Source organism: Poecile atricapillus, chromosome 1 (genome assembly GCF_030490865.1).
Source record: "Poecile atricapillus isolate bPoeAtr1 chromosome 1, bPoeAtr1.hap1, whole genome shotgun sequence".
In the NCBI taxonomy this organism is placed as follows: Eukaryota; Metazoa; Chordata; class Aves; order Passeriformes; family Paridae; genus Poecile; species Poecile atricapillus.
The window spans coordinates 7,355,635-7,372,122 of NC_081249.1; the positions used below are offsets into that span (position 1 = coordinate 7,355,635).

At 44.3% G+C, this 16,488-nt stretch overlaps 1 protein-coding gene and 1 long non-coding RNA gene across 5 annotated transcripts in view; one reads left to right on the forward strand and one right to left on the reverse strand.

The window, feature by feature from the left end:
• Window positions 1-503: 503 nt before the first annotated feature.
• LOC131574717 (uncharacterized) lies at window positions 504-13,909 on the reverse strand. The gene is made up of 5 exons (XR_009276565.1): window positions 13,782-13,909; window positions 13,388-13,552; window positions 12,943-12,996; window positions 11,950-12,034; window positions 504-7,581 (listed from the first exon to the last, which is right to left on the reverse strand). It is a non-coding gene; the product is annotated as an uncharacterized LOC131574717 (long non-coding RNA).
• Window positions 13,910-14,426: 517 nt separating this feature from the next.
• CASK (calcium/calmodulin dependent serine protein kinase) overlaps window positions 14,427-16,488 on the forward strand; it is a 188,376-nt gene continuing 186,314 nt past the window's right edge. For all 4 annotated transcript variants that reach the window (XM_058838045.1, XM_058838055.1, XM_058838064.1 and 1 more), the window contains exon 1: window positions 14,427-14,869. In XM_058838045.1, the coding sequence (XP_058694028.1) occupies window positions 14,811-14,869 (59 nt within the window). In that variant the 5' untranslated portion in view covers window positions 14,427-14,810. The remainder of the gene's footprint in view (window positions 14,870-16,488) is intronic.

A 16,488-nucleotide genomic window follows, 5' to 3' on the forward strand; every position in this document is an offset into this window, starting at 1 on the left:
ATGAAGCCTGATTATTAACGTTTTGTAAAATGCTTGGAGAGTCTTGGTAGGAAAATTTTACCACCTGCTAAGTATTAGCCTTCTATAAATATTTCCAAGCAGAGCAGAGTTGCCAAATGTTTGGGTTCAACTTTAACCATTCTAATGCTGGGCTGGGGGAAATTCTCATGAGAAACCAAATGTTCTTGGTGAACAAATGTTTTATACCACTCATTTTCCTGGTTTCTGTCTCAATAGCCCCCACTGTTTCCTGTCCCTTAAATGGTCCTTGTAATCATGTATATAAACATTTTTTGTCAAATGTGTATCTTCCTTCTCTAATTCAGAACTTGGTAGTATTAAAGCACTGATATGCTGCAGATATTAGTTTCAAGGTCTTAACATGTTTGACATAATTAAAGAATCGGAACAGTTTGTTCCAGTATTGTCATTTTAGCACTGTATGGTTTTTTGACTACATGAAGCATTGCACAGTACTCCAACTGCAGAAGGTCTAAGATAAATTACACCACTTGAACTTTTAATATATTTACTCAGGCAGTAGCTTGGAGGAAAGTTCATAGAAGCAAATCTATTAGGTAAATTAGGGTTGTAACTTTTTGGCAGCTTCATTTAAAATATTAGTCAAAATTAGTGAAGCAATTTAGTCCCATTCAAAATTATGCAAGACCAATATGCAAATAGAAGAGAGAGAGCTTTAGGAATGTAGAACAATTACTATTTTAATACATATGTATTTAAATAAATGCACCACAGAGAGACCAGCCAATGACAGCTAGTTATCCTACAGTGTAGGCTGGCTTTGATCTCCATATTCCACGTATTTCTTTCCTTATTTCAGCAGAACTTCTGACTTTCTCTCTGCCAAAGCATCTAAATGGCTGACTTCAGAGCAAACTTTTTCTTTTCTACATGCTGATACTTGAATCAGAAAATATTATTCTGATTTTGTGTTATATTTGTGTAGGACACAATTCTTCCTTACCTCTGTATGCTGTGTTAAAAACAGATTAGTAAAATTGTTTGATCATTCATGCTGAGTTCCTGGCAACAGCCTGTCATACTGTAAAGATAACTTCTCACTTATCCCTCTTAGTATCCCTCTCATAAGTATATTAGGAAGACAGGAGAAAAAATACATAGAAATGTGTTTGGGAGTAATAATTTCTTCATGTTTATGTCCAGTCAACATGACCTGAAAGTCCACTCTAAAGGCTTGTTATTCAGCAGCAAGAAGAAGCAGCAAAAAAATTGTCCAGGGCAGGCTATATACTGAATTTGATGGTGGATTCCTCAGTTAGTATTTCCCCTGCATTATCTCCTCCCTGGAGAAAGGTCTTTTTACCGTAGTGGTTGAAAATGAGCCAGGCATGCTTTCACAGGGTACTTGAATTTATTTATCACCATCCAGAGGGCTGACTCAGGTAAATAGACAACACAAAGTTTTCAGATACTTAAACACACACTTAGCCCTACATATTAGAGGTCCCAAGTTTAAGGAGCAGATTATACATGTGATCTTTCACCATGCCACAGAATTGAACCCTAGAGGTTTAGAACTGTGTGGGAACAAGCTTTCTCTGTGTTCTTTCTCTGTGTTATTTCTCCTCAAAATGTTTTCCAGAATATTGTGCCTATCTGTTGAAGAATGACAAAGGTGCTTAAAATTGACCTTGAGTCAAACAAAGAGGAAAAAAGGAAGATTTAATTTTTAGTCAAGAACCAAGTTTAATCAATTATTTTAATAAGATTAATTTAAGAGAGTCTCATGAGCAATCTTCTGCTATATTTAGGGCTACTGTGTCATTTGTGTAACATGGAAAATCAAAGAATAAAGAGGAAAAGGTAAAATAAAAAATCAGGCAAATGCATAATCCAGTATCTAAGAAATGGGGCAAACAATGTTACCAACTTCCTCTTATTTGAAGTGAGAGGTTAAACTTACTAGAAAACAAAAAGTAGAGGTTCTTTTAAAAACCTTAACTTTTTATTCCAAATGTAATTCTAATAAAAGCATGGTGTGCTGAGTAACAGCACAGTGGTCTGCTGAGGGTGACAGCTGCTGAGACCTGTGATGTTTTTGCATTGAAGAGGGAAACATTCAAGTGCTGAAATGGAAATTTTTTAATTACTATTAAATTGCCAGCAGTTTTTTGCCTATCCGCAGCAAATTATTTCTGTAAACGCTTTCGGCACTGGGGAGGACGTTTCAGAGACGAGTGATTAGTTATGAGTGACATCCAGAGACTTCAAAGTGCAAGACCTGAACGTCTCCTGAGCCACAGCCACTGTGAGCAGACAGTAGCAGCTGTAAAGCGGCCAGGGCAGAGAACCACAGCTTTCCAGAGCTCTGGAAAATGCCAAGAGCTGGTGCACAGAGCCAGGTTAAGCCATGGCAGTCAGAGAGAAACCAGACAGGAATGAATCACTCAAACATCTTGGCTCTGCAGGCTTAGAGAATAAAGCCCAGGACCAAAAATAAAACTAAGAGTAACTTCACTGAAGACCACAATGGACAGAACAGATATCTGAGGCAATTTGAAATCAGTGTTCTTTCAGGGAAGCAAATCAACCCATGCACGGCTTTTGCTTTCATATACAACTAGCTTAGCATGTGAGCACACTCAGAAATTTTGTCATAGCTGCTTTAGTTTATGAGCTTTAAACTAAGGCATATAATCTTACAGCTGGGATGTGCTGCATGCTTAGGGACCAGTGAACATCCATTCTGGTTGTAGCAGTCGTGGCAGAAGCTCCTGTGTTCAGTCAAAAATGAGCTGGGTACCTTCAGCAATTTAAATAATAAGTCTTCATTAATCCATCTCATTTTCTAGAATGGTTTAGGAAATGATCACACGAGGGAGGTTGATGTTATCATTAGTATACCTAGCCTGACAGACAAGAAAGGGCTTAAAGATTCCTTGGAGAGACAAATGTTGCATGCAAATTTGTGCCTGACAGAGCTGCCAGAACCAGCTTTCTAAGCCTGGCACTCTGCAGAGCAGAGGACACAGCAAAGCACTCGAGAAACAAGTGCCACTGCCAGTGACAAAGCTCTTGAGAAGCTGAAGGAGAAAGAGGCCTGCGAAAGTAATCACAACATAAAGTTTTCTTCCACCCACTCCAAGAATGACAATGGTGCAAGTTCTCTAACAGTGATGGTGGTGAGGCCCTGGCACAGGTTTCCCAGAGAGTTTGTGGCTGCCCCATCCCTGGAAGTGTCCAAGGCCAGGTTGGATGGAGCTCTGAGCAACCTGGTCTAGTGGAAGGTGTCCCTGCCCATGCCAGGGAGTTGGAATGAGATTATTTTTAAGGTCCCTTCTAATCCAAACCATTCTATGACTCTGTGATTCTCTTTGAGCTGCATGTGGGTGTCAATAGTTGCACAACTAAAAAGGTTCATGCTCTCATTCCCCAGAGATAACTTTTAGCTGAAAAAGACATGGAAAATAGTACTTAAAAGAACAATATTCAGCTACAGAAGCATGATTTGCAAGTTAAATGCAAACCTAGGAAAGTTTTGGTGGCTGCAGGCACACTCACTCACTTGAAAACTGGGCTGTGGTTCGAAGTCCAGAGTTAGATTTTACATGAATCAAGGAGATTAAAAAAAAAAAAAACACAACAGTAAACTCAGAATACAGACTTTGTTTGTCAAACCTGCTCTTACAAACAAGTTTTTTACTAAATGCAATTAAAACTATTTACATACTGTGCCCAGTATATTATTCTGTCTTTACTGATAATCTTTATCATGCTCAAATTGCGGGGTGCTCCTAATGTGAGATGGATGATTAAAGAGACTGGAGTGGTCATTTCTAAAATATCATTGAAATATTATAAAATGAGCGAAGGAAATTCATTTAGGGAAAGAAAATGCTAAGAAAATGGCATAGAGATTTGTCCTGATCCTAAACAAATGAATTCATCAAGGAAGTGGTAAGACTTGTCACATGATACAGCAAGTACTTGTTCCCAATGCAAAGGAGAAGCAAGCTTGCATGTCCTGGCTGGAAAGGAAAATCTCCAGTCAGCAGTCCCTTATCCTAGATGTGTGTTGAGAGTATTCTCATTTTCCTGGAACAGTGTTGCTAGAAATGACAACAGCTTAGAAAGATGACATCCCAAATTTGAGCCCATGTGCTAGGCCTGAAACAGGAATGTCTGACATTTATCAGGGTCCTGCTTAACCATCCTTTTCTGAAATACAAATTTAGTCAATATAACCATAACCTTCGTCATCTCCAGCCTCTACAGGCCAGCAGAAAATGTTAAAGAATACACAGGAATGGATGCCAGTTCTGATCTGTACTTAGTACTGTTAATAATGGAGTGGTACCATTGTAACATGACTTGTTACTTGCTTACATTTTACTCAACCGAAAACTGAAAACAAGAGTACCTGCACTTGAGTGCTTACTGGGAATTCATGTCAAAGTCATAGCAACCAGCAGATACAGGGGAAAAAATATGAGGTGGGGGAAGGTAAAAGGGAAGCATAATCTGGGATATCAGGAGCTGTCACCATTTTCTAAGAAACAACTGTGGGAATGCCTATAATGAAGAGCAATGACAGCAAACAGCAATAATGTTGTAAGAAATACCCTGTGGCCAGAGACAAACTTGACACACCAGGTGGACAGATGCAGAGGAATACGTGACACTTTGTCCAGAGGAGAAGTTCCAGCACTGCCATTTCACCTAAGAAATTCTGACAGCCGCAGCAGGCTGAGATGAATTCGTTTCAGGACGTGGCACAAGTGGAGCTAACAGACTTGCTGCCATCTGACAGCAGGAGTATTGATACGCTGGGAGATATTTCCAGTTCCATGAATCAGTGCAGAGTACCTCAGAGCCTAATTGAACATGTGCTTGTTCATTAAGTTAGATTAAGTTAGGAACTGAACTTCCTTATTATGTTAATGTTTAATTTCATGATGCAGAGGGAAGTTGCTGAGAACCTTGTCTTTAAGAGGTTCTGGCTTGAACCAGTTGTTAAATCCATGCTACAAATTGCCCTGCTCTCGTTAGGAGCTCACACTCCAAGTCAGACAGATCCTTATCAAACTCTATGGTGCCTGCTGCTTCCAGAACACAGAAACACTGAGGAGACATTTTTTCATTTCTGTGAAAGCCAGACAAGGAAAAAAATACCTTTCTCATTACTTTTTTAAAAGCTAGTAATCTTCTCCTTTTGTTTTAGGGCATCTATTACTATATTAACAGAAGAGTTTAAAGCATCCCCCTTTGAAAGATCAAAAGAAAAAAATCTCTAATTTTTTTGAGGGAAACTTGCTGAGGCTCCTTACTGCCTCCCCAGCATATCCAGACTGATTATGCCTCAGAAATGTCTCTATCTTTTGACTGTAAAGGAAGCCCATGCAATTAACTCAGATGGAGACCACTGAGGTCTAAAGTTAATGAGATTATTTGTATATGATTCTTTGCTAAAAACCTACAGGATGAGAAAACAGAATTGACCAGTTTGTCAAAATCTCGGTTTATCTGACCAGCTGGGCACTGGCTGTATCTGTACAGCAGAGGCGAGCCAAGTGCATTTCCTTGTACATAATTCATTCCTGGTCTTTGTGCCCTTCACATCCTTGAGCTGACATGCTTCTGGACAGGTACAGCTACTCTGGGCAACATCTGCTCCCTGATTAACTTCATACTTCCAACCAAAGGCACCAAAGGAAGGACAACAACCCAAATCAAACCTCTCAATATTGTGAGTCACAGCTTTTCTGCTTACAGTAGGATTTACCCACTGATCTGACAATTACTGTAAATAAGTACTTAGAAGATTTTTAGACAGCATCTCCTTTCTTCTGAAAGGAGGAAACACTTGGCCCTGTCTGGCTCTTGTTTGAAATAATAAATTATTATGACTGAACTCAAGCTTCCAGTCTAAGAGGTGTCCTTTACTGACCTCTGTAATGACTGAGCACAGGCACAGCTGAAGTCTGTGGGTATGGAGCACAAAATGGACACCGTGGCACTGGAAAATCCTCACAGAGCTCAAACAGCAAGGGAGTCTGAGGGATCTGAATGGTGGACACCATGGGAAGGACACCAGTGTGCATTTCTGCTCTGGGCTGGCCTCAGAGATGCTTCTCTGTCCCTGTGCCTCTTACAGGACAGAAGTTTGGGTGGACTGTCAGCAACAAGTGTTACTTCTGGCTATTTTCTTCACAGAAAAATTAATTATTCATAAAGTTTTGTCCTTCTTAAATTGCTGTAAAATATAATCCTCAGAATTTAGCTCTGCTAGATTTTGGACTCTTTGTCCTAAGGACATCACCAGCATCAGATAGAGCTTGGGATTAGGAGTCGTCATGAGTGAGATGAGGTTAGAACAGGCATTTGCAGCTCTTTAGACAGCGTTTACATATTTCCATGAACCTTGGTTTTCCTCTGTTTCTATGATAACATGTTTTGCATTGGTGAAAGACCAGAGAAATGTTTGATGATGCAGTACACCTGGTGCTGAGAGAAAATTGAGGGCAAGTCTTGTCTCCAGATGAGCACTGATGGCCCAAAAAACCCTGAAGCTGAGCATATTGGCCTGATGTAAAAACACTGAGCAAAGCATCACTGGGGACCACACTTTACTACAACAAAAATAACAATTTGCTCACCTATGTGTCGCTCTCCTGTCCTTACATCAAGATCCTTCTCCCACTTCTTCTCACCTTCTGTTATATTCTCCACTGACATTCCAATAGTGAGAACAAATAGGGCAGCAATCACAAAAATAGTCTTGCACTTAGCACACAAGTGCCTTTTCCCAAAGAAAAAAAAAAAAAATTGACTTTGTAGAAGCATTTCTTCCTTCCAAATGAAAAGGCCCCAAGGACTCACTGATGAGATTTGGACCATGTGCAGCGCACAGGTGATCATCAAGGGAGAAAGGCTCCAATTTCTTCAAAATAAAGGAGAGCCCATGAAGAGAGTGATCAGAGACATGCTATGTACTGGGTTTAGAGAGAGCTGTTATAAAGTCTGGCAGTCTTTTTCTCTCTCTGCTATCTCCAAACTTCACTTTCACAACAGCTTTTCAGCTGCAGCCAGAGAGTCAGGCTCCCAGCACAATGTGAATGCTGTGGACACTGACAGGGATGAGGATGCCCGTGGCCAATCCCCTTGGATGGCTGTCAGAGTGCTGTTGCCAACATAAGCAAAATTGGCATTTTTCTCCCAGTTTCCCCCTCTGACAGACCTGAATAGAATTTCATGGGACATGGTAAACCTTACACCTTTGCCCACCAGGAGTTTTCCTCCTGCTAAATTTCAAAGATCTGTTGCAAACCATCTATGGCTTGGATTCCTGCAGGTAAAAAGTTTACAAGAATTTTCTCAATGGAAACTTGGGCAGTCTGAATCAGGAAGTCAAAAGCAACTCTTTCCACTGCAGGTGGTTTTGCTCTTGAAGTATAAAAAAACCTTTAAATTTGGGTGTGAATAATCATGTAATGCCAGCATAATACTCCAGAAAGGGAAAGCACAGGAAGGAGAAGGAAGCAGGAAGTAACTAAATGGTCAGGCAGAGGGTGTTCACACTTCTGTGAAGGTATTCCCCATCTGAAAAAAAAAGTAGGTTGAGAAAACCAGGAGAAAAAGAAAAAAGCTGGATGGAAAAGATGATGAAATAGTAAATAATTATTTACAGAATTAGAATTCTCTTCTAAAGTTATAAAATGTGGCAAGCTTAGCTTACCCTGAGCCTATAGGATAAGTGGTAAAGCCATAGCTGTGTCTTAGAAGCCTTCAACTGTAAACCTTGTCAGCTTTGTACTGAATTACTGCACATTAATAGAATAGTGATTTGGGAAATGCAGTAAGAAAAATTAGGTATCTTAAACCTCATAAATAGCGTTTGAAAAATAAATTGGTGGCAGAATGGGGACAAAATAAAGGACAAAGTTTGGAATGAAAAATGAAACATGGAATAAAAGTAAGAGGCTGAGAACATAAGAAATGCCCTAATGGGTTCACCTAGCCCTCCTTACCCAAGTGGAAACACTGAGATCAATAGCACGGCCTTCCTGGGTAATGATATTATTTGAATTCCAGATGTGCTGACTCTTGGGATTCACCTGAATGTGGAGAAGCTGACTGCACAATATAGTGAACTGACTGTACAAATAGTGAAAACTGAATCTTTTCATCTCTGAAAATGAAAACAGAGCAGTGGCAGTGGAGACAGCTTTGAGAGTGCATGAAGGCCTGGCCACAACCTGCAACCCTTGCACTTCCCCAGCACCTACTGTTGTTGTACCAAGCCTGCCCCACAGCACACCCCTGCCTATTCCATCCTGGGTTTTTTTTATAATGATGTGTCATCCCTGAAATTCTTTTATTCCTTTTTGAGCCTCCTGACATTATTGGTGTCCACAGCTTCCTGTGGCAATAAGTTCTCAGAAAGTTTGCTGTCACAGCCTGGGCAGTGGTCCAGGCGCCGTGACCTTCCCAAAGAAGTGTCCTTGGAAGAACATGGGGCACACAGGCACTCCCTGCCCTGTGGAGTGATCGCAGCTCTGAGCCCTGGAAAAGGCTGTTGAGAGATTGCAGCTCGTCAGGAAATGTCTGGGCAACACAGGATGGGAGCCTCATGTTGTGTTCCACAAGAAATCTTTATTCTTGGTCCAGGAGCAAGGAGAACTCCAGCTACCATGAAGGTTTCAGGGACAAAAAACTCCAGATAGTCAAATGGAAACAGGGGTTTATATAGGAACATCAGGACTAGTCAACTGAGGGTTTGGGGCGGAGCAAAGGGGAAGGACCAAAATACGTAAAATTTGCATGGGCTGTAAGGCATGCTGGGGGCAACTCCTTTTGTTGCCTCAACAAAAAACTCACCTAGGAGCTTTCCCTCCAAGGGAGAGCTATGGATTCTTTGTTAATCAGCCCACTGGCCTCCACAGTTTGCTATCTAGTGTGTGCGTATAGTATTTTTTTGAAGGTCGGGTCTGCCTTAAACTACCTTTGTACTTGCGTTATGGGTCATCCCTCAGTTTCCATAGTGCAGGGTTTGAACTACAATTCTGTTTTCACCTTCATGCTTTTGTAAATGTCAAGTACACCTTATCTCAGGTGTCTTTGAAAATTAACAAGTCCCAGCCTTTTGCCCTCCCCTGGCAAGGCAGGTGGCTCATCCCTGGGTTGTTTTTGTTGCCATTTTCTCTCTGCTCCTTTGCAAACTCCTTTGCCATCCTCCTGGAAATGGGAATGCCTCAAACATCCCAGCCCTCCAGCTGTGGGTGCACCAGAGTTTTATGTGGAGACAAAATGACACCTTCTGCCTTGTTTTCATGCCTCTCCTGACACACCCAATGCTGCCCTGGCTTTTTTTTTTATTGTCTCTGTACCCCACAGCAGTGCTTTCAGAAAGGTGCCTGGCTGAGTCTGAGGGATCTTTCCAGAGCTGCAACCACCAGTTCCAAATTCAGCATTCAGCATGGATGGTGTAGATGAGGATTTCCTCTCAATGAAGTTTTCCCTGCCATTTATCTACACCAAAGCTCCTCTGGGCATTTGCTCTGCTCTGTGGGGCCCCTCAAGAGTTTCTATTAGGCACCTGTCTAGTCAAAAGAGCTTAATAATCTTGTACAAAAGACAGGAGAGTGAGAAATGCAAGAAGGAAAGAAAGACATGAAAGGAAAATAAAAAGGTCATTATTTTCCATATGTTTGTGCTAGTACTTAACATTTTAATATTGTCTTTATAATGTGTTTTTTAATTATTTTTTCTCTATACAGGTGCATGACTGTAGCATATGGCTGCAAATGATAAAAAGATAACTGGAATTTTTAGTTGGTTTTATTACCTGGTTTTAACCTCTCTTTTTAATTTTAAAAAGTTTCAATAAAAGCATCCTGGAGAGATTTCCTCTACAGTTCTTATAATTTAATCCTATCAATGAGGAAAAGCTGCAGCTGGAGAGAAAAGAAATAAACACCTCCAGTAATGCAATCAAGACACAGATACAAGGTACACAAGGAAGGGGAAAATCAGCAGAATGGCAAGGAATAGCTAAAGAAACTATTAAATAAGGGTTTGTGTAATTTTAAAATATTCCTCTCTCTTTTGATGTTTTCAAACTTACCTGGGACTGCTTCCCCTTTGGAAGTTGATTTTGAAAGGTAACTTGTGATAATTCTGACAGTATCAGATTGGGTCAGCTTTGCTTTAGTTTAATGCCCATCTTCAGTAGTGTTACCATAATTTATGTTTAATTATGAATACAGTCTAATTACAGATGAGGAAAGTGACTTTTTCCCTTGACCAAGACCTGTCTGGTTACTGGCCCCAGGTCAGTGTGAGCCAAGCGTCAGAGGAAAGGGATGTGGTCACCATGTCTCAAGGGCAGTGAAAGCAAATTCCTCATTCCAAAGAGGCACCTCTCAGCCTGATACCCAAGGAAAAGAGGTTTTTCCGTGTTCATACTACATGTAACTCTCCCAGAATTCCAACAGAATTACTTTGGGGCAAGGTACAGATCCCTGAGATAAGCTCCAACTGCTTTCTGAAGAGAAGTGGCTTCATTGAAGAAAGGTGGCAGTGAGAGTCCTCATCTAATTGAGCAATAGAGAATTGACACTGTGAAGGAACTTAAAAACAACTCCACTGGGGAAAAAAAAATAGAGTGGGAGATTTATCTTCCCAGACAAACATCAGACACCTGTTAAGACAAGCATTCGTGGGAAACCTGGCCTCCCTAATTACAGTGTGGCACAACTTGTGTGCTACACCTGAGCTCTGCAGCTGCAGCCTACCCTGCAACATGGTAGATTCCAAGCTGATTTAATGATAGACTTTTGCAAGAAGTCATCCAGACCTATTCCAGGTCAGCTAATGGCTTTTTAGGGTTCTTTTCACTACCAGTTTTCAGAAGGAGTGAAAATGTCTGTGCCTGTTGTGAGCAAAACACTTTCTCTTTTCATTTCAACCAAAACAAATTTCTACTGCCCAAAGTATGAACTATTTTCAGCTCATAAACAATATGGCAGCTTGTCAGAAACCTGGTAGGCCTGCAATATTCTCTCTTACAGAACACTAACAGCTCATACTCATCTTCAGTGTCATTCTCAAACTTTGTAAGAGGGAGGGAATTATTGCTGGGGTTACAGATCAAAGCACCCAGGGTCCTGTATAACTGAAACTGAGGAACAGGATTTGGTGCTCCCTACATCTGTGGGATAACAGAACACCCTCAAACCACTGAAATTTCCTGTTCTTCATCATCATGTACCTTTTACATCAAACTTTTAAATGAACACAACATAAAGGCTCTTTGGATAACTGGTAACTACTGTTCCAAAACCAACTTTTGAACAACTTACCTGCCCTGTGGTTCATGCTGTGCAGACTGTATGAGTAAACCCTGAGAAGATCCCAGGCAAATAAAACTTGAAAACTCCACAAAATTTTAAGAAATAAGTTTTCTAGCGCCCAAGCTCATACTCAGCTACTCCTCAGCATTTTTTGAATGCAATAGTGGATAATCTAAACATACACAACCTTAACCAGCCTGTCCAAAATGTGGCAGACAGGCAGGTCAAACACGTGCAGTGCTTTAGGGAAGGCTACCAGGGGCTGTAGGGCATTTCCTCATGTGAACACTCTTTGTACTTCTCTTGCTCTTTCTTGATCAAAAAGTCCCTCTCCCAGGTCTGAAATGACTGATGCCCTGATCTATTTTCAGGCCATTACCCTGCCAGTAAATAAATTCAGGTCTCAAGTGCAAAGTTTCTTCTCCTCGTATGTCAAACATCATGGTTACACATGTTTTGATGAGATGTTAAATGTATGTATTTCATAATTATTAATTTAATCCCAGAATCTATAAGGATCCATACTGGATACATGGGTGAAAATCAAGAATGCTTACTTATGAAAGGGAAGGATTACTTTTGAACGTGTGGCTGGAATTTCTGATCACAAACATACCTGCAAATGCTCAGCTTGGATTATCATGCTACTGGGTCCTGGCTGCTGGCAGACTAATGCTCATATTTTCCTGAGCCCATTCAATCTAAAACAGAGTTACAGTACAGTTCTCAATTGTTCCAGTAACTGCTGATGCAGTGATATCCTTGCTCACTATGCAACTTTTCATGATCCAGATCTACACACAAATCCTGTTTCAGACAAATTCTTCTCATGCAATTCAAACGGGAGGCAGCACCTGTGTCCAACTCTCCCCCTGTCCTGAGTGTGGACAACTGACAAGTTTGATAGATCCACCTTGCTTCTTGTGATCCTAGTTAATGATATGGCTGCTCTTAACAAGTGCATTATTTGCTCAAGGATGGGAAAAAAAAAAAACCAAACCCGAAAAAAAAAGAAAAATAAAAAAGTTCAGCCTATAAAAAAGCAGCCACTACCCTCCCTCCTGCCTGGAAGGTAAGCAGGACCCTTCAAGTAGGCCAGATGCCTACTGGCATTTCCTGGATGCCAGGGAATGGACCACCTTTCTTCAGCAAAAGCCCATTTCTGTTTGGTGTCTTCCAAGAAACTTCCTAATCAGGACCACAACTAACCCCCAACCTGTGCCCCAGGATCCTGTCCTTTAGCAGAAAGCCATGCTCACATGCTGCTTAGCCCCAAAACCAACCCAAGTATCCTCTCAAGTTCTTAAAGGGTTTGCTCCATTACGATATTTTGGCACAAAGGCCCCCATATATTATGCCTGGTAAACTTTTATTCAGTTTAAGCTGTCACACCTGGGCAACATGGCCTTGTGTGACACCGAGCACTCGGCATCCAACGGCAACACCTCCATCAGGTGATGCTGCTGGAGTAGCCAAAGCATTTACCCCAGCTCAGGAAGAGATCCATCACCAGCAATTTTCTTCCTTGTGCACTTTTTAATTGCTTTTATGTTAACTTCTCACAATTGCTTTTTAGACTATTTCAGCTCAAAGCTAAGTGAACACTCACCCATATTCTAAAAATTCTTACGGAGTGACCTGTGTGGGACTCAGCCTCGCGGGCCTGCAAAAGGAAAAAATGGGTGCCCACGTTTAGCTGTGTGAAATTTAGAGAACAGTTTAAATTTATCAGCTTTTTGTTTGCAGTCCAAAGAGCACATGGTGGTTTAAATATTTTTTAAAGGTTGGTATGAGATGAAGCACAAACCCACAGGAATGTTTCTCACCGTGTAAGACAGCACTGTGCAGTGATGTAATTATTAGACATAATTGATTAGATGTAATTATTCTCACTGTTTTTCTTGATTTTTTTTTTCCTTTTAAATTTGTCTGGAGACAGGAACAAGGTAAAGTGTTGTCAGCTTTCATGTTTTAAAGCCAACCCTTAAACCATTTCATCAGATAATTCTGCTTTGAGTTTTTTTCTCTGTCTGGGGAACAATTCCATAACTTACCTCTGTCAATGAGTTTTAAGAAGCTGCATGTGTGCTAAAGTAGCTTGACAGACATAAATACTACAAAAAAAACCCAAAAAAACAAACAAAAACTGCAAGAGTTCCTGACTAATTCCTTCAGGAGAGCTTTGCTTTCTTCCACAAACCAGCCAAGTTTCCATAAACCTGGAAAAGCACACACGTGCAACATGTTAAAAACCACGGAACAATGAATCAGGTAAGCGTTCAGGCGTTTCAGAATCCACCCGGTGTCTCGCACATGGTTTTTAGGCGCCGCAGCGAGAAACGGCAGCGCCTGCAAGAGCGTCTGAAGCGAATTCACTACTTTTAGGGATAAAAAACCGGTTTTCCCAATAACAAAGGCGGTTCAGATCGTGCCGCAGAAAATACTTACATCCTGTTGGAATATACAGAATGAAAAATAAAGCACTGGACAAAGCTGTGCGAGCCCGGTTCGCGCGGAGGTTCTTTATTGCCACAGCCCGGTTCGTGCAAACGCGGGTCCCACCGGTGCGGCGGGACCCCCCCGGCCGTGCCGCGGGTGCTGCAGCCTCGGGGGCGATGGGGCCCATGGCGCTGTCAGGGGCCATGAGGGCCCTAAGAGCGAGCGGCACCCGCGCCCCGACCCCCTCCCCGCGCCATGACGTCACACACCCTCCTCGCGCCGTGACGTCATCGCGCCCCGCGCCTGCGCGAGCCCCCACCCCACTCCTCCCCTCGCGCCTCCCCGGACCCCTCGAGCGGGCGTTTGGGGGCGTGGCCCTCCCGGGGGCGTGGCCCCCCGCGCGCGCGTGCGCGCGCGCCCCCGGCGGCGCCCGCCCCCGTGACGGGTTTGCGTGACGGCGGCGGCGGCTCCGGGAGCGCGCGCGCGCCCGCCCGCCCGCCTTTCGGTACCGCGAGCGCCTATCGCGACCGCCTGTCGCGACCGCTGCCTCTCCACCGCCGCCTCCTCAACGCGCCCGGGAGCGGGATCAGCGCCCGCGCCCGGACTCCCTCCCCCCCCCGCCCTTCCCCCTCCCACTATTATCCTCCCTCCCGGCGCTCCCGCCCGCCCGGGCACGCGCTCCCCGCTCCCGCCCGGCGAGGGAGCGACCCGGCGCTGCCGCCCGCCCCGATCCCCTCCATGGCTCCCGCGCCGCCCCGCTGAGCCGGAGCCGCCCGCCGGGAGCCGCGGCTGAGCGCGGGAGGGAGGGGGCGGGGGCGCGGGGGGTGCGACACGCGCGGGGAGCGGCGGCGGCCGCGGCAGGAGGCGGAGGAGGAGCGGCAGGAGCGGGGAGTCCCGGCGCGGCCGCGGGAGCCCCGGGCGGGCGGGCGGCGCTGGGAGCGGCCGGGATTTACCGTGGTGGCGGTGGGCGCTGAGCGGCGGGGGAGCCGGGCGTCCCCGGGGCCGCCGCCTCTCGGGCTGAGCCCCCCCGCCCGGACCATGGCCGACGACGACGTGCTGTTCGAGGACGTGTACGAGCTCTGCGAGGTGATCGGCAAGTGAGTGCGGCGGGGAGCGGGCAGGGCAGGGCAGGGCTGGGCTGGGCGGGGGGAGCGCTGCCCGGCGCCCCCCGCCCGCACCGGGCACGGTGATGCTCCGCCCGGGACCCACCTGAGTCGCCGCCGCCGGCGGGTCCGTGCGGGGTCCGGGTCCCCCCCGTGGCCGGTGCCCACCGTCCTCGTCACACGGGAGGCGGAAGGGGGAGAAGTGACCCCATGTTTCCTCAGCCACCATGATTAACCACTTCGCCATCGCTCAGCCTGGCTGCAGCAAGCGGCAACCACTTCCCACCCCTTTTCTTCTCCTCCCCCCGATATCCCATTCCTGGCACACCCATCAAGGATTGCCTATTGGGGATGGGAAAGGGAAGACAGCTCTCCGTAGATCCACCTATTCACTGGGTGTCCGCATATTTGTGCGCCAGGTGTTGGGTTTTCCTCTCTGCTGCATAATAACCAGCTTGGTAGTGGCGCTCGGGTAGTGCTCGGTTCTCGTCCAGATCCATCACTCTCGTTCGTGTGGAAATGGAGATGTACAAGGCAGGAGGAGTGCTTGGCCTTTTGAGTCTTATTATGCAACTGCTGTTAAACCGATGCTCGAGGCTTGTGTGAAACCTGGGAGTTGAGGCAGTGGCTGGCGTTCCCCAGCTGCTGTTTCGGGTTACCGCTGTTGGATGAAAATGACAATTCGAGTCACCAAGAAAATGCAGACTCCCCCAAATCAGATGGTGATAAAGAATTAAACCTGGACTCCATTCTCCCCTGCCCCCATATTTCTGTGACTACTGAGTTTTGAAGTCCTTTCTTTATTTCTTCATCCTCTTTCATGTATTTTCTGTAGTTTTGTCTGTGTTACAAAAAGGACACGAAAGATAACAGTGATACTGAGACTGGCTGATTTTCTGTGTGTCTGATTCTAAAGCTGAGATTGTTCTGCAAGCCTGAGTAGTGACACTGTTCAGTGTGCTTGGAGTTTTTCTTCGTGACAATGGATTTTATGAGAATAATTGACCGTGTTTTGATTATAAACAGAGAGTGTTTCCTGCGTGTATTCTCTTGTCCGCTCTCTACCCCGATGCTTTTCAGTGTATATGGAGTGCTGTCTGCTTTTAAAGCCAGGGCTAAAAATATTCTAGAATTAATCTTTTCTCGGGATTATACTGAAATGCTGGTCTTGGACATAGCAGGTGGCTTTGTTGTCAGCAGAAGTTTCAGCACTCAGTTCTGTCGTTTCACAAGACACTACCACCTTGCTCCTAACACAACTTTTAAAATTATTAAGCTCCAAGGGCCTTGTTTGCCATCATAAATGGTATGTGATTGCTTTAACTTAATGCTGGTGAGTAGCTTCTGTAGGAGCAAAACTCTTGTTATTAAAGGTATTTTGAAGACAATTTTTGGCACACTCCTTTCACAAGTGGTTTTATGCTAACCACTGCAGTTCACGCTCGGTTTTGTTCCTGCCGATTGCCATTAGAAGGAAGGTGCAGTGCTTATGCATGACCGCACACCCTTTCAGAGGATGGATGATTCACAGGGGGCCAGATGTTTGCACATCTTCGCTGACTTTTTGTTCTGTGCCTGGAGAATTTCGAAGGGAGAGCTCAAAACCGGTGGGT